At 49.1% G+C, this 23729-nt stretch overlaps 1 protein-coding gene across 1 annotated transcript in view; it reads left to right on the top strand.

Annotated features, from left to right (window-relative positions):
- The window catches only part of LOC129823614 (FYVE and coiled-coil domain-containing protein 1-like), a 75586-nt gene extending 57147 nt beyond the window's left edge, over nucleotides 1-18439 (top strand). Inside the window, exons 17-19 of the mRNA XM_055882471.1 lie at nucleotides 11161-11371; nucleotides 12011-12120; nucleotides 18352-18439. Of these exons, the coding sequence (XP_055738446.1) occupies nucleotides 11161-11371; nucleotides 12011-12120; nucleotides 18352-18421 (391 nt within the window). The 3' untranslated portion in view covers nucleotides 18422-18439. The remainder of the gene's footprint in view (nucleotides 1-11160; nucleotides 11372-12010; nucleotides 12121-18351) is intronic.
- Nucleotides 18440-23729: the final 5290 nt, after the last annotated feature.

Below are 23729 nucleotides of genomic sequence, written 5' to 3' on the forward strand. Positions count from 1 at the left end.
ATGGCCAGAATGACTACCATGGCCAGAATGACTACCATGGCCAGAATGACCACCATGGCCAGAATGACCACCATGGCCAGAATGACCACCATGGCCAGAATGACTACCATGGCCAGAATGACCACCATGGACAGAATTACAGTACCAGTCAAAAGTTTGGACACACCTACTCATTCAAGGGTTATTTATATATTTTTTTACTATTTTCTACATTGTAGAATAATAGTAAAGACCTCAAAATTATGAAATAACACATATGGAATCATGTAGTAACCAACAAAGTGTTTAAACAACATTCTTCAAAGTAGCCACCATTTACCTTGATAACTGTTTGGCACACGTTTGGCTTCACCTGCTTTTCCAACAGTCTTGAAGGAGTTCCCACATATACTGAGCGCCTGTTGGCTGCTTTTCCTTCACTCTGCGTTCCAACTCATCCCAAACCATCTCAATTGGGTTGAGGTCAGGTGATTGTGGAGGCCAGGCCATCTGATGCAGCACTCCATCACTCTTCTTCTTGGCCAAATAGCCCTTACCCAGCCTGGAGGTGTGTTAGGTCATTGTCCTGCTGAAGAACAAATGATAGTCCCACGAAGCCCAAACCAGATGGGATGGTGTATCTCTGCAGAATGCTGTGGTAGCCATGCTGGTTAAGTGTGCCTTGAATTGTTAATAAATCGCAGACAGTGTTACCAGCAAAGCAACCCCACACCATCACACCTCCTCCTCCATGCTTCACGGTGGGAACCACACATGCGGAGATCATCCGTTCACCTACTCTGCTTCTCACAAAGACACAGCGGTTGGAACCAAAAATCTCAAATTTGGCCTCATCAGACCAAAGGACAGATTTCCACCGGTCTAATGTCCATTGCTGAGTATGTGTCCAAACGTTTGACTGGTACTGTACATAGCTAGGCTATGGCTATACTGTACTTAACGACCTCCACCTAATAATTATCATAAAAAACAAACCTCATTACCATCACAAACTAAAATGTTAGGACACTGACCCTTTAAGATATAAAACAGCTCTTTACCAAACTGGCTTTTCAAAGAGGACTAGAAATGTAAACATTTTGTGCTCTTGTAGGAAGCAACCACTCCCCCATTGTTGACTACAAATGATCTATAACTGGGATAATAACTCACTAACTAGAATATGGCCCAAATGTGACTGGTTTCAGGAAACGAGGCGTATGTCGCGCATCACTACCTCACAGCCTTTTGAGTGTAAACTTTTTTTAATTTTTTTATCAAAATGTGTTTTTTGGGCAGAAATGCCTTCTGGGACATGTGAACTTTCGTGTGCCTTCATAACAAACTTGTAGGCCATCTTTAAATACAAATTAAATTGTTAAATTACGAGCCTAGTTGATTTAGCCACGGCGGAAAAAGAGGGGGGCAACCTTCCTGCTAGATATGATTGGCTGAGATAATGAGTGGGCTGGACATGCCGAGAGATGAGTTCGGATTGGTCTGCCATGTAGCGTGCTTCTGTCTATAATATGAGCTGGTCAGTATGTCCAGGTAATCCTGTCTATAACATGATGGTCAGTATGTCCAGGTAATCCTGTTTATAATATGAGCTGGTCAGTATGTCCAGGTAATCCTGTCTATAATATGATGGTCAGTATGTCCAGGTAATCCTGTCTATAATATGATGGTCAGTATGTCCAGGTAATCCTGTCTATAACATGATGGTCAGTATGTCCAGGTGATCCTGTCTATAATATGAGCTGGTCAGTATGTCCAGGTAATCCTGTCTATAATATGAGCTGGTCAGTATGTCCAGGTAATCCTGTCTATAACATGAGCTAGTCAGTATGTCCAGGTAATCCTGTCTATAATATGAGCTGGTCAGTATGTCCAGGTAATCCTGTCTATAATATGAGCGGGTCAGTGTGTCCAGGTAATCCTGTCTATAATATGATGGTCAGTATGTCCAGGTAATCCTGTCTATAATATGAGCTGGTCAGTATGTCCAGGTAATCCTGTCTATAATATGAGCTGGTCATTATGTCCAGGTAATCCTGTCTATAATATCAGCTGGTCAGTGTGTCCAGGTAATCCTGTCTATAATATGAGCTGGTCAGTATGTCCAGGTAATCCTGTCTATAATATCAGCTGGTCAGTGTGTCCAGGTAATCCTGTCTATAATATGAGCTGGTCAGTATGTCTAGGTAATCCTGTCTATAACATGAGCTGGTCAGTATGTCTAGGTAATCCTGTCTATAATATGAGCTGGTCAGTATGTCCAGGTAATCCTGTCTATAATATGAGCTGGTCAGTATGTCCAGGTAATCCTGTCTATAATATGAGCTGGTCAGTATGTCCAGGTAATCCTGTCTATAACATGATGGTCAGTATGTCCAGGTAATCCTGTCTATAATATGAGCTGGTCAGTATGTCCAGGTAATCCTGTCTATAACATGAGCTGGTCAGTGTGTCTAGGTAATCCTGTCTATAATATGAGCGGGTCAGTATGTCCAGGTAATCCTGTGTATAACATGATGGTCAGTATGTCCAGGTAATCCTGTCTATAACATGATGGTCATTATGTCCAGGTAATCCTGTCTATAATATGAGCTGGTCAGTATGTCCAGGTAATCCTGTCTATAATATGAGCTGGTCAGTATGTCCAGGTAATCCTGTCTATAACATGAGCTGGTCAGTATGTCCAGGTAATCCTGTCTATAATATGAGCTGGTCAGTATGTCCAGGTAATCCTGTCTATAATATGAGCTGGTCAGTATGTCCAGGTAATCCTGTCTATAATATGATGGTCAGTATGTCCAGGTAATCCTGTCTATAATATGAGCTGGTCAGTATGTCTAGGTAATCCTGTCTATAATATGAGCTGGTCAGTATGTCCAGGTAATCCTGTCTATAATATCAGCTGGTCAGTATGTCCAGGTAATCCTGTCTATAATATGAGCTGGTCAGTATGTCCAGGTAATCCTGTCTATAATATGAGCTGGTCAGTATGTCCAGGTAATCCTGTCTATAACATGATGGTCAATATGTCCAGGTAATCCTGTCTATAATATGAGCTGGTCAGTATGTCCAGGTAATCCTGTCTATAATATGAGCTGGTCAGTATGTCCAGGTAATCCTGTCTATAATATGATGGTCAGTATGTCCAGGTAATCCTGTCTATAACATGAGCTGGTCAGTGTGTCCAGGTAATCCTGTCTATAACATGATGGTCAGTATGTCCAGGTAATCCTGTCTATAATATGAGCTGGTCAGTATGTCCAGGTAATCCTGTCTATAATATGAGCTGGCCAGTATGTCCAGGTAATCCTGTCTATAACATGATGGTCAGTATGTCCAGGTAATCCTGTCTATAACATGATGGTCAGTATGTCCAGGTAATCCTGTCTATAATATGAGCTGGTCAGTATGTCCAGGTAATCCTGTCTATAATATGAGCTGGTCAGTATGTCTAGGTAATCCTGTCTATAATATGAGCTGGTCAGTATGTCTAGGTAATCCTGTCTATAATATTGAGCTGGTCAGTATGTCTAGGTAATCCTGTCTATAATATGAGCTGGTCAGTATGTCTAGGTAATCCTGTCTATAACATGAGCTGGTCAGTATGTCTAGGTAATCCTGTCTATAACATGAGCTGGTCAGTATGTCTAGGTAATCCTGTCTATAATATGAGCTGGTCAGTATGTCTAGGTAATCCTGTTTATAACATGAGCTGGTCAGTATGTCCAGGTAATCCTGTCTATAATATGATGGTCAGTATGTCTAGGTAATCCTGTCTATAATATGAGCTGGTCAGTATGTCTAGGTAATCCTGTCTATAACATGAGCTGGTCAGTATGTCCAGGTAATCCTGTCTATAATATGATGGTCAGTATGTCTAGGTAATCCTGTCTATAACATGAGCTGGTCAGTATGTCTAGGTAATCCTGTCTATAATATGAGCTGGTCAGTATGTCTAGGTAATCCTGTCTATAACATGAGCTGGTCAGTATGTCTAGGTAATCCTGTCTATAATATGAGCTGGTCAGTATGTCTAGGTAATCCTGTCTATAATATGAGCTGGTCAGTATGTCTAGGTAATCCTGTCTATAATATGAGCTGGTCAGTATGTCCAGGTAATCCTGTCTATAATATGAGCTGGTCAGTATGTCTAGGTAATCCTGTCTATAATATGAGCTGGTCAGTATGTCTAGGTAATCCTGTCTATAATATGAGCTGGTCAGTATGTCCAGGTAATCCTGTCTATAATATGAGCTGGTCAGTATGTCCAGGTAATCCTGTCTATAATATGAGCTGGTCAGTATGTCTAGGTAATCCTGTCTATAATATGAGCTGGTCAGTATGTCCAGGTAATCCTGTCTATAATATGAGCTGGTCAGTATGTCCAGGTAATCCTGTCTATAATATGAGCTGGTCAGTATGTCCAGGTAATCCTGTCTATAATATGAGCTGGTCAGTATGTCCAGGTAATCCTGTCTATAACATGATGGTCAGTATGTCCAGGTAATCCTGTCTATAACATGATGGTCAGTATGTCCAGGTAATCCTGTCTATAATATGAGCTGGTCAGTATGTCCAGGTAATCCTGTCTATAATATGAGCTGGTCAGTATGTCCAGGTAATCCTGTCTATAACATGATGGTCAGTATGTCCAGGTAATCCTGTCTATAATATGAGCTGGTCAGTATGTCTAGGTAATCCTGTCTATAATATGAGCTGGTCAGTATGTCTAGGTAATCCTGTCTATAATATGAGCTGGTCATTATGTCCAGGTAATCCTGTCTATAATATCAGCTGGTCAGTGTGTCCAGGTAATCCTGTCTATAATATGAGCTGGTCAGTATGTCCAGGTAATCCTGTCTATAATATCAGCTGGTCAGTGTGTCCAGGTAATCCTGTCTATAATATGAGCTGGTCAGTATGTCTAGGTAATCCTGTCTATAACATGAGCTGGTCAGTATGTCTAGGTAATCCTGTCTATAATATGAGCTGGTCAGTATGTCCAGGTAATCCTGTCTATAATATGAGCTGGTCAGTATGTCCAGGTAATCCTGTCTATAATATGAGCTGGTCAGTATGTCCAGGTAATCCTGTCTATAACATGATGGTCAGTATGTCCAGGTAATCCTGTCTATAATATGAGCTGGTCAGTATGTCCAGGTAATCCTGTCTATAACATGAGCTGGTCAGTGTGTCTAGGTAATCCTGTCTATAATATGAGCGGGTCAGTATGTCCAGGTAATCCTGTGTATAACATGATGGTCAGTATGTCCAGGTAATCCTGTCTATAACATGATGGTCATTATGTCCAGGTAATCCTGTCTATAATATGAGCTGGTCAGTATGTCCAGGTAATCCTGTCTATAATATGAGCTGGTCAGTATGTCCAGGTAATCCTGTCTATAACATGAGCTGGTCAGTATGTCCAGGTAATCCTGTCTATAATATGAGCTGGTCAGTATGTCCAGGTAATCCTGTCTATAATATGAGCTGGTCAGTATGTCCAGGTAATCCTGTCTATAATATGATGGTCAGTATGTCCAGGTAATCCTGTCTATAATATGAGCTGGTCAGTATGTCTAGGTAATCCTGTCTATAATATGAGCTGGTCAGTATGTCCAGGTAATCCTGTCTATAATATCAGCTGGTCAGTATGTCCAGGTAATCCTGTCTATAATATGAGCTGGTCAGTATGTCCAGGTAATCCTGTCTATAATATGAGCTGGTCAGTATGTCCAGGTAATCCTGTCTATAACATGATGGTCAATATGTCCAGGTAATCCTGTCTATAATATGAGCTGGTCAGTATGTCCAGGTAATCCTGTCTATAATATGAGCTGGTCAGTATGTCCAGGTAATCCTGTCTATAATATGATGGTCAGTATGTCCAGGTAATCCTGTCTATAACATGAGCTGGTCAGTGTGTCCAGGTAATCCTGTCTATAACATGATGGTCAGTATGTCCAGGTAATCCTGTCTATAATATGAGCTGGTCAGTATGTCCAGGTAATCCTGTCTATAATATGAGCTGGCCAGTATGTCCAGGTAATCCTGTCTATAACATGATGGTCAGTATGTCCAGGTAATCCTGTCTATAACATGATGGTCAGTATGTCCAGGTAATCCTGTCTATAATATGAGCTGGTCAGTATGTCCAGGTAATCCTGTCTATAATATGAGCTGGTCAGTATGTCTAGGTAATCCTGTCTATAATATGAGCTGGTCAGTATGTCTAGGTAATCCTGTCTATAATATTGAGCTGGTCAGTATGTCTAGGTAATCCTGTCTATAATATGAGCTGGTCAGTATGTCTAGGTAATCCTGTCTATAACATGAGCTGGTCAGTATGTCTAGGTAATCCTGTCTATAACATGAGCTGGTCAGTATGTCTAGGTAATCCTGTCTATAATATGAGCTGGTCAGTATGTCTAGGTAATCCTGTTTATAACATGAGCTGGTCAGTATGTCCAGGTAATCCTGTCTATAATATGATGGTCAGTATGTCTAGGTAATCCTGTCTATAATATGAGCTGGTCAGTATGTCTAGGTAATCCTGTCTATAACATGAGCTGGTCAGTATGTCCAGGTAATCCTGTCTATAATATGATGGTCAGTATGTCTAGGTAATCCTGTCTATAACATGAGCTGGTCAGTATGTCTAGGTAATCCTGTCTATAATATGAGCTGGTCAGTATGTCTAGGTAATCCTGTCTATAACATGAGCTGGTCAGTATGTCTAGGTAATCCTGTCTATAATATGAGCTGGTCAGTATGTCTAGGTAATCCTGTCTATAATATGAGCTGGTCAGTATGTCTAGGTAATCCTGTCTATAATATGAGCTGGTCAGTATGTCCAGGTAATCCTGTCTATAATATGAGCTGGTCAGTATGTCTAGGTAATCCTGTCTATAATATGAGCTGGTCAGTATGTCTAGGTAATCCTGTCTATAATATGAGCTGGTCAGTATGTCCAGGTAATCCTGTCTATAATATGAGCTGGTCAGTATGTCCAGGTAATCCTGTCTATAACATGATGGTCAGTATGTCCAGGTAATCCTGTCTATAATATGAGCTGGTCAGTATGTCCAGGTAATCCTGTCTATAATATGAGCTGGTCAGTATGTCCAGGTAATCCTGTCTATAACATGATGGTCAGTATGTCCAGGTAATCCTGTCTATAATATGAGCTGGTCAGTATGTCTAGGTAATCCTGTCTATAATATGAGCTGGTCAGTATGTCTAGGTAATCCTGTCTATAATATGAGCTGGTCAGTATGTCTAGGTAATCCTGTCTATAATATGAGCTGGTCAGTATGTCCAGGTAATCCTGTCTATAACATGATGGTCAGTATGTCCAGGTGATCCTGTCTATAATATGAGCTGGTCAGTATGTCTAGGTAATCCTGTCTATAATATGAGCTGGTCAGTATGTCTAGGTAATCCTGTCTATAATATGAGCTGGTCAGTATGTCTAGGTAATCCTGTCTATAATATGAGCTGGTCAGTATGTCTAGGTAATGCTTTGTAACGTGGAAAAAAAAAAGAAAAAAAAAAAGATATATCACGTATTAAAACTGCATCAGTGTTGCTCTCCACTTTCTGGAGGACCGAGTTTTTGAAATCAGTGGAATTAGAGTCTGATAGCTAAAGAGATGGAGGAAACACCGTTCTCCGGATTACATCTTCGAACTGAAGGGCAACCGTGGCATCCTGAGAGAGAAGCGTCCAGCCATGTATACGGATAAGATAGTCTAGCTGGCTACATTTTCAGATATTACACATTTCAAATTTAGTCCGAAAGTCGTTTTCATTTCAAGTTAACGAGTACTGTTAGTTTGCTGGCTCGCTAGCTAATGTTACGTGTTTGATCTGTGTAGTAATATTATTCATATCTCAGAGCCATTTGCATTGCTAGTTATAGCCTGATGTTAGCTAGCTAACATTGAACCTGGTTGGTTAGCTACCTGCAGATTCATGCAGGGTAGTAACGTTATGCGTTGGGATTATGGTTCATTGTGTAGCTAGCTAGCTACATGTCTAAACTCTCATCTGAGTGTGCCACGGTGCAGAATAACTGACAAATTTACGAACGCTCAACACCCGTTGAATATGGCCGGTGTCAGTAAACATTGGCAAAAAAAAGCGTAATTAAATTGTTGCCAGAGTGTCCAGTGTGCTCTCAGATCAACCCTACTCCTCAACCAGAGTGTCCAGTGTCCTCTCTGATCAACCCTACTCCTCAACCAGTGTGCTCTCTGATCAACCCTACTCCTCAACCAGAGTGTCCAGTGTCCTCTCTGATCAACCCTACTCCTCAACCAGTGTGCTCTCTGATCAACCCTACTCCTCAACCAGAGTGTCCAGTGTCCTCTCTGATCAACCCTACTCCTCAACCAGAGTGTCCAGTGTCCTCTCTGATCAACCCTACTCCTCAGCCAGTGTCCAGTGTGCTCTCTGATCAACCCTACTCCTCAACCAGAGTGTCCAGTGTGCTCTCTGATCAACCCTACTCCTCAACCAGAGTGTCCAGTGTGCCCTCTGAACGCTCCGAGAGCGAAACGCTCTGAATTTACCAACGGACTTAAGCTCACACCCTCTTAAGCTTTAGCCCCACCCATCTCTTTAAGGATTCACATGTGAGGCCATGTACTAAACAACCAAAGATTTCAAGACTAAAGGCTGGTTTATACTACTATACTAGAGCACATTCTGGCACTCTAGATTCAATTTACGAACACTCCCATAGTATAAACCAGCCTTTAGTCTTGAAGTGGGGAACATTGAGGGGAGGGAACGTTGAGGGGAGGGAACGTTGAGGGGAGGGAACATTGAGGGGAGGGAACGTTGAGGGGAGGGAACATTGAGGGGAGGGAACGTTGAGGGGAGGGACATTGAGGGGAGGGAACGTTGAGGGGAGGGAACATTGAGGGGAGGGAACATTGAGGGGAGGGAACGTTGAGGGGAGGGACATTGAGGGGAGGGAACGTTGAGGGGAGGGAACATTGAGGGGAGGGAACATTGAGGGGAGGGAACATTGCTTAGCAGGCAATGTGTATTATGTTTAACATACTATTAAAATAGTACTCACTTATAGGAGTGGCTATTTATTTACAAGTTGTTAGCTATCCCATAAACCCATCGTCGAAACCACATTTTCATCTTCTTCTGTGGTTTGGAAACTTCCTGTTCTTTGACTGACGAAGACACAGAGTTTGGAAAAATTCAAAGTATACAGCATTCATGTTGAAACGGAGCCTTCAACCGCAAGGGGGTGATGAGTGACATCTGGCGCAATGTAACAGAGTGATGATGGGTAATGTGAATAAGGTATTTGATTACTATGTATGACCAGAACCAGATCCATAAAGATTTGGTCAAAAGAAGGGTAAAGACGTAGTGTCATTTGAGACGAAAACAAGCCCATCTTTCTGGCTGTCCCTGGAGTTATCTTTCTGCAGCTTCTTTTTTCTGTCATCTTTGCCTCTGGCTGGGAATCTGGCTGGGAATCTGGCTGCATGTACTGGCTTGTAGTGGGATCGATATGACAACAGCCAGTGAAAGTGCAGGGCGCCAAATTCAAACAACAGAAATCTCATAATTAAAATTCCTCAAGCATACAAGTATTTCACACCATTTCAAAGATACACTTCTTGTTAATCCCACCACAGTGTCCGATTTCAAATAGGATTTTCGTCGAAAGCACCACAAACGATTATGTTAGGTCACTGCAAAATCACAGAAAAACAGCCAAAGAGAGGAGTCACAAAAATCAGAAATAGAGAGAGAATTAATCACTAACCCTTGATGATCTTCATCAGATGACACTCATAGGACTTCATGTTACACAATACATGTATGTTTTGTTAGGTAAAGTTCATATTTATATCCAAAAACCTCCGTTTACATTGGCGCGTTACGTTCAGTAGTTCCAAAACATCCGGTGATTTTGCAGAGCCACATCAATTTACAGAAATACTCATAATAAACATTGATAAAAAATACAAGTGTTATGAATGGAACTTTAGATACACTTCTCCTTAATGCAACCGCTGTGTCAGATTTCAAAAAAGCTTTACGGAAAAAAGCAAACCATGCAATAATCTGAGTCGGCGCTCAGAGCCCAATCAAGACACAAATATATCCGCCATATTATGCAGTCAACAGAAGTCAGAAATAACATTATAAACATTCACTTACCTTTGATGATCTTCATCAGAATGCACTCCCGGGAATCCCAGTTCCACAATAAATGTTTGTTTTGTTCGATAATGTCCATCATTTATGTCCAAATTCCTCCTTGTCGTTCGCGCGTTCAGTACACAATCTAAACTCACGACGCGCGGGCAGGTCCAGGCAAAAGTACAGACGAAAAGTCATATTACAGTCCGTAGAAACATGTCAAACGAAGTATACAATCAATCTTTAGGATGTTTTTAACATAAATCTTCAATAATGTTCCAACCGGAGAATTCCTTTGTCTTCAGAAATGCGATGGAACAGAGCTCGCTCTCACATGAACGCGCATGGCCAGCGCATGTTCAGCTCATAGCACTCTGGGAGAGACCTTACTCAATCCCCTCTCATTCGGCCCCACTTCACAGTAGAAGCATCAGCCAAGGTTCTAAAGACTGTTGACATCTAGTGGAAGCCTTGGGAAGTGCAACATGACCCATACCCCACCGTATCTTCAAAAGGGAATGAGTTGAAAAACGATCAACCTCAGATTTCCCACTTCCTGGTTGGATTTTTTCTCAGGTTTTTACCTGCCATATGAGTTCTGTTTTACTCACAGACATCATTCAAACAGTTTTAGAAACTTAGAGTGTTTTCCATCCAAATATACTAATAATATTTATATATTAGCAACTGGGACTGAGTAGCAGGCAGTTTACTCTGGGCACCTCTGGCCACCTTATTCATCCAAGCTACTCAATACTGCCCCCAGCCATAAGAAGTTAAACTGTCTGGGAATCTGTCTGCATGTACTGGCTGGGAATCTGGCTGCATATACTGGCTATTAATCTGGCTGGGAATCTGGCTGCATATACTGGCTATTAATCTGGCTGGGATTCTGGCTGCATGTACTGGCTGTTAATCTGTCTGGGAATCTGTCTGTGGTGTTTTGTTATTAATGTGTTATGATGCGTGTGTCCTCCTCTCCAGGTTGTGTGTTCCGTTCAGTGTGGAGGAGATCGGTGTGTTTGGTGACGGTCTGAGGGAGCTGTTCATCAGGTCTGGTTGTTACAGCTCCATCCCCATTACTGGGTCTACCCTTGGTGCTACCATACACTGGCTGTTCACCTCACAACCCAAGAGCATCTCCTTTAGTGTGCTGTACAGAGAGGACACACACACACCTCTGGAGGAGACTAAGGTATATTTAACACACACTGCTGGAGTAGGTCAGGTATTAGTGTTTAACATAATGTGGTCTAAAGTATAGGGTTAGGATTAGGCTTAGTTTTTTATTTATTTGTATTTTTATTTCACCTTTATTTAACCAGGTAGGCTAGTTGAGAACTAGTTCTCATTTAATGTGTTCTAAGGTATAGGATTAGGCTTAATGTTTTCTAATGTATAGGATTAGAATTAGGTTTAATGTGTTCTAAATGATAGGGTTAATAATCTGTTATTATAGGTTTAGGGTTAGGATTAGGTTTAGGGTTAGGATTAGGGTTAGGTTTAGGATTAGGTTTAGGGTTAGGATTAGGTTTAGGGTTAATAATCTGTTATTATAGGTTTAGGGTTAGGATTAGGGTTAGGATTAGGGTTAGGTTTAGGATTAGGTTTAGGGTTAATAATCTGTTATTATAGGTTTAGGGTTAGGGTTAGGATTAGGTTTAGGGTTAGGATTAGGTTTAGGGTTAGGATTAGGTTTAGGGTTAGGTTTAGGATTAGGTTTAGGGTTAATAATCTGTTATTATAGGTTTAGGGTTAGGGTTAGGATTAGGTTTAGGATTAGGTTTAGGGTTAGGATTAGGTTTAGGGTGAAGGTATTCTGTCTCTATTCCAGGTACTGATCCCTCTGACTCGTTGTCACTCTCACAAAGAGACCATGACAGGAGAGCTGATAGTCAGAAACACTGGAGAATACACACTCATCTTCGACAACTCCTTCTCCAGGTACACACATCTATACACACACACATCTATACACACACACACTTATACACACACACACACACACACACACATCTATACCCACACACTTATATACACACACACACACACACATCTATACCCACACACACACACACATATATACACACACATCTATACCCACACACATCTATACACACACATCTATACCCACACACATCTATACCCACACACATCTATACCCACACACATCTATACCCACACACATCTATACACACACATCTATACCCACACACGTATATACACACACATCTATACCCACACACGTATATACACACACACACACACACACATCTATACCCACACACATATATACACACATCTATACCCACACACGTATATACACACACACACACACATATCTATACCCACACACATATCTATACCCACACACATCTATACCCACACACTTATATACACACACACCTATACCCACGGGGTGAGGGAGAGAGGAGACAGAACACATCTATACCCACACACGTATATACACACACACACACACATATCTATACCCACACACACATCTATACTCACACACTTATATACCCACACACTTATATACCCACACACTTATATACCCACACACACACACACACACACATCTATACTCACACACTTATATACACACACATCTATACCCACACACGTATATACCCACACACGTATATACACACACACATCTATACTCACACACTTTGTTACGCACGCCTCTGAGAAGAGGGAACGCAACTCCCTGCTACAACTCAACTCTCTGAAGTGCAAGAGGTATGGACTGTAGGTGCGAGTAAGGATGACACAAAAGCAGAATTTACCGTTTACTAGAATTTATTTTCTTACACGGTAATATGGGGAAAAGGGGCTGGACGGAACCAAAGCAAAGAAAGTAAATATCAAAGTTCCCCCTCTCCTATCTAACCTGCCTACCCACTTAACTTACCTAACTTAACACCGCCTGGTGCCCTAACCAAAATACAGGGGGTGGTCCGCCCAGGTCTTACCTAGTGTGCCTAGACAGTGAATATACTACGGGTATATGTATGCCCTCGGGCCTCTTGCCTAAGCACTCCCAAAGTGCCTTCTCCTTCCCCCCTGGGAACAAATGAAACAGAGTAATTATTAATGATTTCACAAACACAGGACATAGAAAAACTGCTACCAACAACAACAGTACATACCACACTTTCTGATACACAACCCACACTATATCACAATCTAATTTCTCTCTCTCTCTCAATCTCCAAATCTCTACTCCTTATCTCATCTCTCTCCTCTCTCAATCTCCAAATCTCTCCTCTCTCAATCTCCAAATCTCTACTCCTTATCTCATCTCTCTCCTCTCTCTCTCTCCTGGGCAGAACACTGGCTTTTATCTTCAGGTGGCAATGGTGATTAGAGTCAGCTGCTTCTTGACGAGGGGGCGGGGTCAGCTCCAATCACCAATTAGCCTGGGGTTGACCAATCAGCTGGTTGGGGAGTACTTCCGGAAGCCATCTCCTGAAACACACACTCAAATACAAAACAGAACACAGAAACTGGGGAACGTAACACACTTATATACACACACACACACACACACACACACACACACATCTATAACATGGTGGATGTAACAGTCTGTATGTTCTACCCCCCCCACCCCGTTCTGTCTCCTCTCTATCCCCCCCTCACGCCGTTCTGTCTCCTCTCTACCCCCCTCACCCCGTTCTGTCTCCTCTCTACCCCCCCCCACCCCGTTCTGTCTCCTCTCTACCCCCCCCCCCCACCCCGTTCTGTCTCCTCTCTACCCCCCCTCACCCCGTTCTGTCTCCTCTCTACCCCCCCTCACCCCGTTCTGTCTCCTCTCTACCCCCCCCTCACCCCGTTCTGTCTCCTCTCTACCCCCCCCCTCACCCCGTTCTGTCTCCTCTCTACCCCCCCCCTCACCCCGTTCTGTCTCCTCTCTACCCCCCCTCCCCCCGTTCTGTCTCCTCTCTATCCCCCCCTCACCCCGTTCTGTCTCCTCTCTATCCCCCCCTCACCCCGTTCTGTCTCCTCTCTACCCTCCCTCACCCCGTTCTGTCTCCTCTCTATCCCCCCCTCACCCCGTTCTGTCTCCTCTCTACCCCCCCTCACCCCGTTCTGTCTCCTCTCTACCCCCCCTCACCCCGTTCTGTCTCCTCTCTACCCCCCCTCACCCCGTTCTGTCTCCTCTCTACCCCCCCTCACCCCGTTCTGTCTCCTCTCTACCCCCCCCCTCACCCCGTTCTGTCTCCTCTCTACCCCCCCCCTCACCCCGTTCTGTCTCCTCTCTACCCCCCCTCCCCCCGTTCTGTCTCCTCTCTATCCCCCCCTCACCCCGTTCTGTCTCCTCTCTATCCCCCCTCACCCCGTTCTGTCTCCTCTCTATCCCCCCTCACCCCGTTCTGTCTCCTCTCTACCCCCCCTCACCCCGTTCTGTCTCCTCTCTACCCCCCCTCACCCCGTTCTGTCTCCTCTCTACCCCCCCTCACCTCATTCTGTCTCCTCTCTACCCCCCCTCACCCCGTTCTGTCTCCTCTCTACCCCCCCTCACCCCGTTCTGTCTCCTCTCTACCCCCCCCCCCACCCCGTCCTGTCTCCTCTCTATCCCCCCCCCTCACCCCGTTCTGTCTCCTCTCTACCCCCCCTCACCCCGTTCTGTCTCCTCTCTATCCCCCCTCCCCCCGTTCTGTCTCCTCTCTACCCCCCCTCACCCCATTCTGTCTCCTCTCCCTCCCCCCCTCCCCCCGTTCTGTCTCCTCTCTATCCCCCCCTCACCCGATTCTGTCTCCTCTCTACCCCCCCTCACCCCGTTCTGTCTCCTCTCTACCCCCCCCTCACCCCGTTCTGTCTCCTCTCTACCCCCCCTCACCCCGTTCTGTCTCCTCTCTACCCCCCCTCCCCCCATTCTGTCTCCTCTCTACCCCCCCTCACCCCGTTCTGTCTCCTCTCTATCCCCCCTCCCCCCGTTCTGTCTCCTCTCTACCCCCCCTCACCCCATTCTGTCTCCTCTCCCTCCCCCCCTCCCCCCGTTCTGTCTCCTCTCTATCCCCCCCTCACCCCATTCTGTCTCCTCTCCCTCCCCCCCTCCCCCCGTTCTGTCTCCTCTCTATCCCCCCCTCACCCCATTCTGTCTCCTCTCTATCCCCCCCTCACCCCATTCTGTCTCCTCTCTACCCCCCCTCACCCCGTTCTGTCTCCTCTCTACCCCCCCCACCCCGTTCTGTCTCCTCTCTATCCCCCCTCCCCCCGTTCTGTCTCCTCTCTACCCCCCTCACCCCGTTCTGTCTCCTCTCTATCCCCCCCTCACCCCGTTCTGTCTCCTCTCTACCCCCCCTCACCCCGTTCTGTCTCCTCTCTACCCCCCCTCACCCCGTTCTGTCTCCTCTCTATCCCCCCTCACCCCGTTCTGTCTCCTCTCTATCCCCCCCCCTCACCCCGTTCTGTCTCCTCTCTATCCCCCCCCTCACCCCGTTCTGTCTCCTCTCTATCCCCCCTCACCCCGTTCTGTCTCCTCTCTATCCCCCCTCACCCCGTTCTGTCTCCTCTCTATCCCCCCTCACCCCGTTCTGTCTCCTCTCTATCCCCCCCTCGCCCAGTTCTGTCTCCTCTCTACCCCCCCCCCTCACCCCGTTCTGTCTCCTCTCTACCCCCCCCTCATCCCGTTCTGTCTCCTCTCTATCCCCCCCCACCCCGTTCTGTCTCCTCTCTACCCCCCCTCACCCCGTTCTGTCTCCTCTCTACCCCCCCTCACCCCGTTCTGTCTCCTCTCTACCCCCCCTCACCCCGTTCTGTCTCCTCTCTACCCCCCCCCCTCACCCCGTTCTGTCTCCTCTCTACCCCCCCCCCTCACCCCGTTCTGTCTCCTCTCTACCCCCCCCCCCCCCGTTCTGTCTCCTCTCTATCCCCCCCTCACCCCGTTCTGTCTCCTCTCTACCCCCCCTCACCCCGTTCTGTCTCCTCTCTATCCCCCCCTCACCCCGTTCTGTCTCCTCTCTACCCCCCCTCACCCCGTTCTGTCTCCTCTCTATCCCCCCTCACCCCGTTCTGTCTCCTCTCTACCCCCCCTCACCCCGTTCTGTCTCCTCTCTACCCCCCCTCACCTCATTCTGTCTCCTCTCTACCCCCCCTCACCCCGTTCTGTCTCCTCTCTACCCCCCCTCACCCCGTTCTGTCTCCTCTTTCCCCCCCCCCCACCCCGTCCTGTCTCCTCTCTATCCCCCCCCCCTCACCCCGTTCTGTCTCCTCTCTACCCCCCCTCACCCCGTTCTGTCTCCTCTCTATCCCCCCTCCCCCCGTTCTGTCTCCTCTCTACCCCCCCTCACCCCATTCTGTCTCCTCTCCCTCCCCCCCTCCCCCCGTTCTGTCTCCTCTCTATCCCCCCCTCACCCCATTCTGTCTCCTCTCTACCCCCCCTCACCCCGTTCTGTCTCCTCTCTACCCCCCCTCACCCCGTTCTGTCTCCTCTCTACCCCCCCTCACCCCGTTCTGTCTCCTCTCTACCCCCCCTCACCCCATTCTGTCTCCTCTCTATCCCCCCTCCCCCCGTTCTGTCTCCTCTCTACCCCTCCTCACCCCATTCTGTCTCCTCTCCCTCCCCCCCTCCCCCCGTTCTGTCTCCTCTCTATCCCCCCCTCATCCCATTCTGTCTCCTCTCCCTCCCCCCCTCCCCCCGTTCTGTCTCCTCTCTATCCCCCCCTCACCCCATTCTGTCTCCTCTCTATCCCCCCCTCACCCCATTCTGTCTCCTCTCTATCCCCCCCTCACCCCGTTCTGTCTCCTCTCTACCCCCCCTCACCCCGTTCTGTCTCCTCTCTACCCCCCCTCCCCCCATTCTGTCTCCTCTCTACCCCCCCTCACCCCGTTCTGTCTCCTCTCTATCCCCCCTCACCCCGTTCTGTCTCCTCTCTACCCCCCTCACCCCGTTCTGTTTCCTCTCTATCCCCCCTCACCCCGTTCTGTCTCCTCTCTACCCCCCCTCACCCCGTTCTGTCTCCTCTCTACCCCCCCTCACCCCGTTCTGTCTCCTCTCTATCCCCCCTCACCCCGTTCTGTCTCCTCTCTATCCCCCCCCCTCACCCCGTTCTGTCTCCTCTCTACCCCCCCCCCCTCACCCCGTTCTGTCTCCTCTCTATCCCCCCTCACCCCGTTCTGTCTCCTCTCTATCCCCCCTCACCCCGTTCTGTCTCCTCTCTATCCCCCCTCACCCCGTTCTGTCTCCTCTCTATCCCCCCCTCACCCCGTTCTGTCTCCTCTCTACCCCCCCCCCCCCTCACCCCGTTCTGTATCCTCTCTACCCCCCCCCCCCTCACCCCGTTCTGTCTCCTCTCTACCCCCCCTCACCCCGTTCTGTCTCCTCTCTATCCCCCCTCACCCCGTTCTGTCTCCTCTCTATCCCCCCCCCTCACCCCGTTCTGTCTCCTCTCTATCCCCCCCCACCCCGTTCTGTCTCCTCTCTATCCCCCCTCACCCCGTTCTGTCTCCTCTCTATCCCCCCTCACCCCGTTCTGTCTCCTCTCTATCCCCCCTCACCCCGTTCTGTCTCCTCTCTACCCCCCCTCACCCCGTTCTGTCTCCTCTCTATCCCCCCTCACCCCGTTCTGTCTCCTCTCTATCCCCCCTCACCCCGTTCTGTCTCCTCTCTACCCCCCCTCACCCCGTTCTGTCTCCTCTCTATCCCCCCCTCACCCCGTTCTGTCTCCTCTCTACCCCCCCTCACCCCGTTCTGTCTCCTCTCTATCCCCCCTCACCCCGTTCTGTCTCCTCTCTACCCCCCCTCACCCCATTCTGTCTCCTCTCTACCCCCCCTCTTCCCGTTCTGTCTCCTCTCTATCCCCCCTCACCCCGTTCTGTCTCCTCTCTACCCCCCCTCACCCCATTCTGTCTCCTCTCTACCCCCCCTCACCCCGATCTGTCTCCTCTCTATCCCCCCCTCACCCCGTTCTGTCTCCTCTCTACCCCCCCCACCCCGTTCTGTCTCCTCTCTATCCCCCCTCCCCCCGTTCTGTCTCCTCTCTACCCCCCTCACCCCGTTCTGTCTCCTCTCTATCCCCCCCTCACCCCGTTCTGTCTCCTCTCTATCCCCCCCTCACCCCGTTCTGTCTCCTCTCTATCCCCCCTCCCCCCGTTCTGTCTCCTCTCTACCCCCCCCCCCCCAACCCGTTCTGTCTCCTCTCTATCCTGTCCTCTGTGGTGTAGGTTCATCTCTAAGAAGGTGTTGTATCGTCTGAGTGTTGAGCAGCCAGTGGTCTACGATGGAACACATTGACTGTCTGCAGTGGAGAAGTCTGTTCTGGTCCTTTATCCCCAGTCTCTCCGTTGTCGTTAGATGATGTTTGAAACAACGGTACTAAGATGAGAACAACTCTGTTCTCTTATCTTCATCTGGCTGGTGGTGTTATATGAGAGGGAGGTTTGGTTGTGTTGTTAAAGTAGAGGTCCTGTGTGTCAGTCATGGTTCTACGGCTGGTCTGTGTTATCTGTAGGTCAAATGAACTGTGCCTTCAGTTGAATGGACCCGGACAGACTGGAGAGTTGAATGGACCCGGACAGACTGGAGAGTTGAATGGACCCGGACAGACTGGAGAGTTGAATGGACCCGGACAGACTGGAGAGTTGAATGGACCCGGACAGACTGGAGAGTTGAATGGACCCGGACAGACTGGAGAGTTGAATGGACCCGGACAGACTGGAGAGTTGAATGGACCCGGACAGACTGGAGAGATGAATGGACCCGGACAGACTGGACCCGGACAGACTGGAGAGATGAATGGACCCGGACAGACTGGAGAGATGAATGGACCCGGACAGACTGGAGAGATGAATGGACCCGGACAGACTGGACCCGGACAGACTGGAGAGTTGAATGGACCCGGACAGACTGGACCCGGACAGACTGGAGAGATGAATGGACCCGGACAGACTGGAGAGATGAATGGACCCGGACAGACTGGAGAGTTGAATGGACCCGGACAGACTGGAGAGATGAATGGACCCGGACAGACTGGAGAGATGAATGGACCCGGACAGACTGGAGAGTTGAATGGACCCGGACAGACTGGAGAGATGAATGGACCCGGACAGACTGGAGAGATGAATGGACCCGGACAGACTGGACCCGGACAGACTGGAGAGATGAATGGACCCGGACAGACTGGAGAGATGAATGGACCCGGACAGACTGGTGAGATGAATGGACCCGGACAGACTGGAGAGTTGAATGGACCCGGACAGACTGGAGAGATGAATGGACCCGGACAGACTGGAGAGATGAATGGACCCGGACAGACTGGAGAGATGAATGGACCCGGACAGAATGGAGAGATGAATGGACCCGGACAGAATGGACCCGGACAGACTGGAGAGTTGAATGGACCCGGACAGACTGGAGAGATGAATGGACCCGGACAGACTGGAGAGATGACTGGACCCGGACAGACTGGAGAGTTGAATGGACCCGGACAGACTGGAGAGATGAATGGACCCGGACAGACTGGAGAGTTGAATGGACCCGGACAGACTGGACCCGGACAGACTGGAGAGATGAATGGACCCGGACAGACTGGAGAGATGAATGGACCCGGACAGACTGGGGAGTTGAATGGACCCGGACAGACTGGAGAATTGAATGGACCCGGACAGACTGGAGAGATGAATGGACCCGGACAGACTGGACCCGGACAGACTGGAGAGATGAATGGACCCGGACAGACTGGAGCGATGAATGGACCCGGACAGACTGGAGAGATGAATGGACCCGGACAGACTGGAGAGTTGAATGGACCCGGACAGACTGGACCCGGACAGACTGGAGAGATGAATGGACCCGGACAGACTGGAGAGATGAATGGACCCGGACAGACTGGAGAGTTGAATGGACCCGGACAGACTGGAGAATTGAATGGACCCGGACAGACTGGAGAGATGAATGGACCCGGACAGACTGGACCCGGACAGACTGGAGAGATGAATGGACCCGGACAGACTGGAGAGTTGAATGGACCCGGACAGACTGGAGAGATGAATGGACCCGGACAGACTGGAGAGATGAATGGACCCGGACAGACTGGAGAGATGAATGGACCCGGACAGACTGGAGAGATGAATGGACCCGGACAGACTGGACCCGGACAGACTGGAGAGATGAATGGACCCGGACAGACTGGAGAGTTGAATGGACCCGGACAGACTGGAGAGTTGAATGGACCCGGACAGACTGGAGAGATGAATGGACCCGGACAGACTGGAGAGTTGAATGGACCCGGACAGACTGGACCCGGACAGACTGGAGAGTTGAATGGACCCGGACAGACTGGACCCGGACAGACTGGAGAGTTGAATGGACCCGGACAGACTGGAGAGATGAATGGACCCGGACAGACTGGAGCGATGAATGGACCCGGACAGACTGGAGAGATGACTGGACCCGGACAGACTGGACCCGGACAGACTGGAGAGTTGAATGGACCCGGACAGACTGGAGAGATGACTGGACCCGGACAGACTGGACCCGGACAGACTGGAGAGTTGAATGGACCCGGACAGACTGGAGAGATGAATGGACCCGGACAGACTGGACCCGGACAGACTGGAGAGTTGAATGGACCCGGACAGACTGGAGAGTTGAATGGACCTGGACAGACTGGACCCGGACAGACTGGAGAGTTGAATGGACCCGGACAGACTGGAGAGATGAATGAACCCGGACAGACTGGACCCGGACAGACTGGAGAGTTGAATGGACCCGGACAGACTGGAGAGTTGAATGGACCCGGACAGACTGGAGAGTTGACTGGACCCGGACAGACTGGACCCGGACAGACTGGAGAGTTGAATGGACCCGGACAGACTGGAGAGATGAATGGACCCGGACAGACTGGAGAGATGAATGGACCCGGACAGACTGGGGAGTTGAATGGACCCGGACAGACTGGAGAATTGAATGGACCCGGACAGACTGGAGAGATGAATGGACCCGGACAGACTGGACCCGGACAGACTGGAGAGATGAATGGACCCGGACAGACTGGAGCGATGAATGGACCCGGACAGACTGGAGAGATGAATGGACCCGGACAGACTGGAGAGTTGAATGGACCCGGACAGACTGGACCCGGACAGACTGGAGAGATGAATGGACCCGGACAGACTGGAGAGATGAATGGACCCGGACAGACTGGAGAGTTGAATGGACCCGGACAGACTGGAGAATTGAATGGACCCGGACAGACTGGAGAGATGAATGGACCCGGACAGACTGGACCCGGACAGACTGGAGAGATGAATGGACCCGGACAGACTGGAGAGTTGAAAGGACCCGGACAGACTGGAGAGATGAATGGACCCGGACAGACTGGAGAGATGAATGGACCCGGACAGACTGGAGAGATGAATGGACCCGGACAGACTGGAGAGATGAATGGACCCGGACAGACTGGACCCGGACAGACTGGAGAGATGAATGGACCCGGACAGACTGGAGAGTTGAATGGACCCGGACAGACTGGAGAGTTGAATGGACCCGGACAGACTGGAGAGATGAATGGACCCGGACAGACTGGAGAGTTGAATGGACCCGGACAGACTGGACCCGGACAGACTGGAGAGTTGAATGGACCCGGACAGACTGGACCCGGACAGACTGGAGAGTTGAATGGACCCGGACAGACTGGAGAGATGAATGGACCCGGACAGACTGGAGCGATGAATGGACCCGGACAGACTGGAGAGATGACTGGACCCGGACAGACTGGAGAGTTGAATGGACCCGGACAGACTGGAGAGATGACTGGACCCGGACAGACTGGACCCGGACAGACTGGAGAGTTGAATGGACCCGGACAGACTGGAGAGATGAATGAACCCGGACAGACTGGAGAGTTGAATGGACCCGGACAGACTGGAGAGTTGAATGGACCTGGACAGACTGGACCCGGACAGACTGGAGAGTTGAATGGACCCGGACAGACTGGAGAGATGAATGGACCCGGACAGACTGGACCCGGACAGACTGGAGAGTTGAATGGACCCGGACAGACTGGAGAGTTGAATGGACCCGGACAGACTGGAGAGTTGAATGGACCCGGACAGACTGGACCCGGACAGACTGGAGAGTTGAATGGACCCGGACAGACTGGAGAGATGAATGGACCCGGACAGACTGGACCCGGACAGACTGGAGAGTTGAATGGACCCGGACAGACTGGACCCGGACAGACTGAAGAGTTGAATGGACCCGGACAGACTGGAGAGTTGAATGGACCCGGACAGACTGGAGAGTTGAATGGACCCGGACAGACTGGACCCGGACAGACTGGAGAGTTGAATGGACCCGGACAGACTGGACCCGGACAGACTGGAGAGTTGAATGGACCCGGACAGACTGGAGAGTTGAATGGACCCGGACAGACTGGACCCGGACAGACTGGAGAGATGAATGGACCCGGACAGACTGGAGAGATGAATGGACCCGGACAGACTGGAGAGTTGAATGGACCCGGACAGACTGGACCCGGACAGACTGGAGAGTTGAATGGACCCGGACAGACTGGAGAGATGAATGGACCCGGACAGACTGGAGAGATGAATGGACCCGGACAGACTGGAGAGATGAATGGACCCGGACAGACTGGAGAGTTGAATGGACCCGGACAGACTGGAGAGTTGAATGGAGAGTTGTGACGTCATGTAAAACAAGGAGTTAGAATGTTCCTCTCAGCTGCTGTATCAGGAGGTCTGGTCTGGTTTAGAAAATAGTAGGCAGATAAAGGTCATATGAAAACCCTTGTATGTTATTGATCATATTAAAGCATGTAACTTGCAGAATCAGAGTTGAAATGTTTCTCTTAGCTGCTATGTCAATATGTTTACTTGTACCAAACACCAACACTGGTCAGTAGCCTAGTAGCCTAGCCTCTACTCTGCTCCATGGGGCTGGTCAGGTCTGGAGTGATGCTAGCTAGCCTCTACTCTGCTCCATGGGGCTGGTCAGGTCTGGAGTGATGCTAGCTAGCCTCTACTCTGCTCCATGGCGCTGGTCAGGTCTGGAGTGATGCTAGCTAGCCTCTACTCTGCTCCATAGGGCTGGTCAGGTCTGGAGTGATGCTAGCTAGCCTCTACTCTGCTCCATAGGGCTGGTCAGGTCTGAAGGGATGCTAGCTAGCCTCTACTCTGCTCCATGGGGCTGGTCAGGTCTGGAGGGATGCTAGCTAGCCTCTACTCTGCTCCATGGGGCTGGTCAGGTCTGCAGTGATGCTAGCTAGCCTCTACTCTGCTCCATGGGGCTGGTCAGGTCTGGAGTGATGCTAGCTAGCCTCTACTCTGCTCCATGGGGCTGGTCAGGTCTGGAGTGATGCTAGCTAGCCTCTACTCTGCTCCATGGGGCTGGTCAGGTCTGGAGTGATGCTAGCTAGCCTCTACTCTGCTCCATAGGGCTGGTCAGGTCTGGAGTGATGCTCGCTAGCCTCTACTCTGCTCCATGGGGCTGGTCAGGTCTGGAGTGATGCTAGCTAGCCTCTACTCTGCTCCATAGGGCTGGTCAGGTCTGGAGTGATGCTAGCTAGCCTCTACTCTGCTCC

This window comes from Salvelinus fontinalis, chromosome 26 (assembly GCF_029448725.1).
Source record: "Salvelinus fontinalis isolate EN_2023a chromosome 26, ASM2944872v1, whole genome shotgun sequence".
Lineage (NCBI taxonomy): Eukaryota > Metazoa > Chordata > Actinopteri > Salmoniformes > Salmonidae > Salvelinus > Salvelinus fontinalis.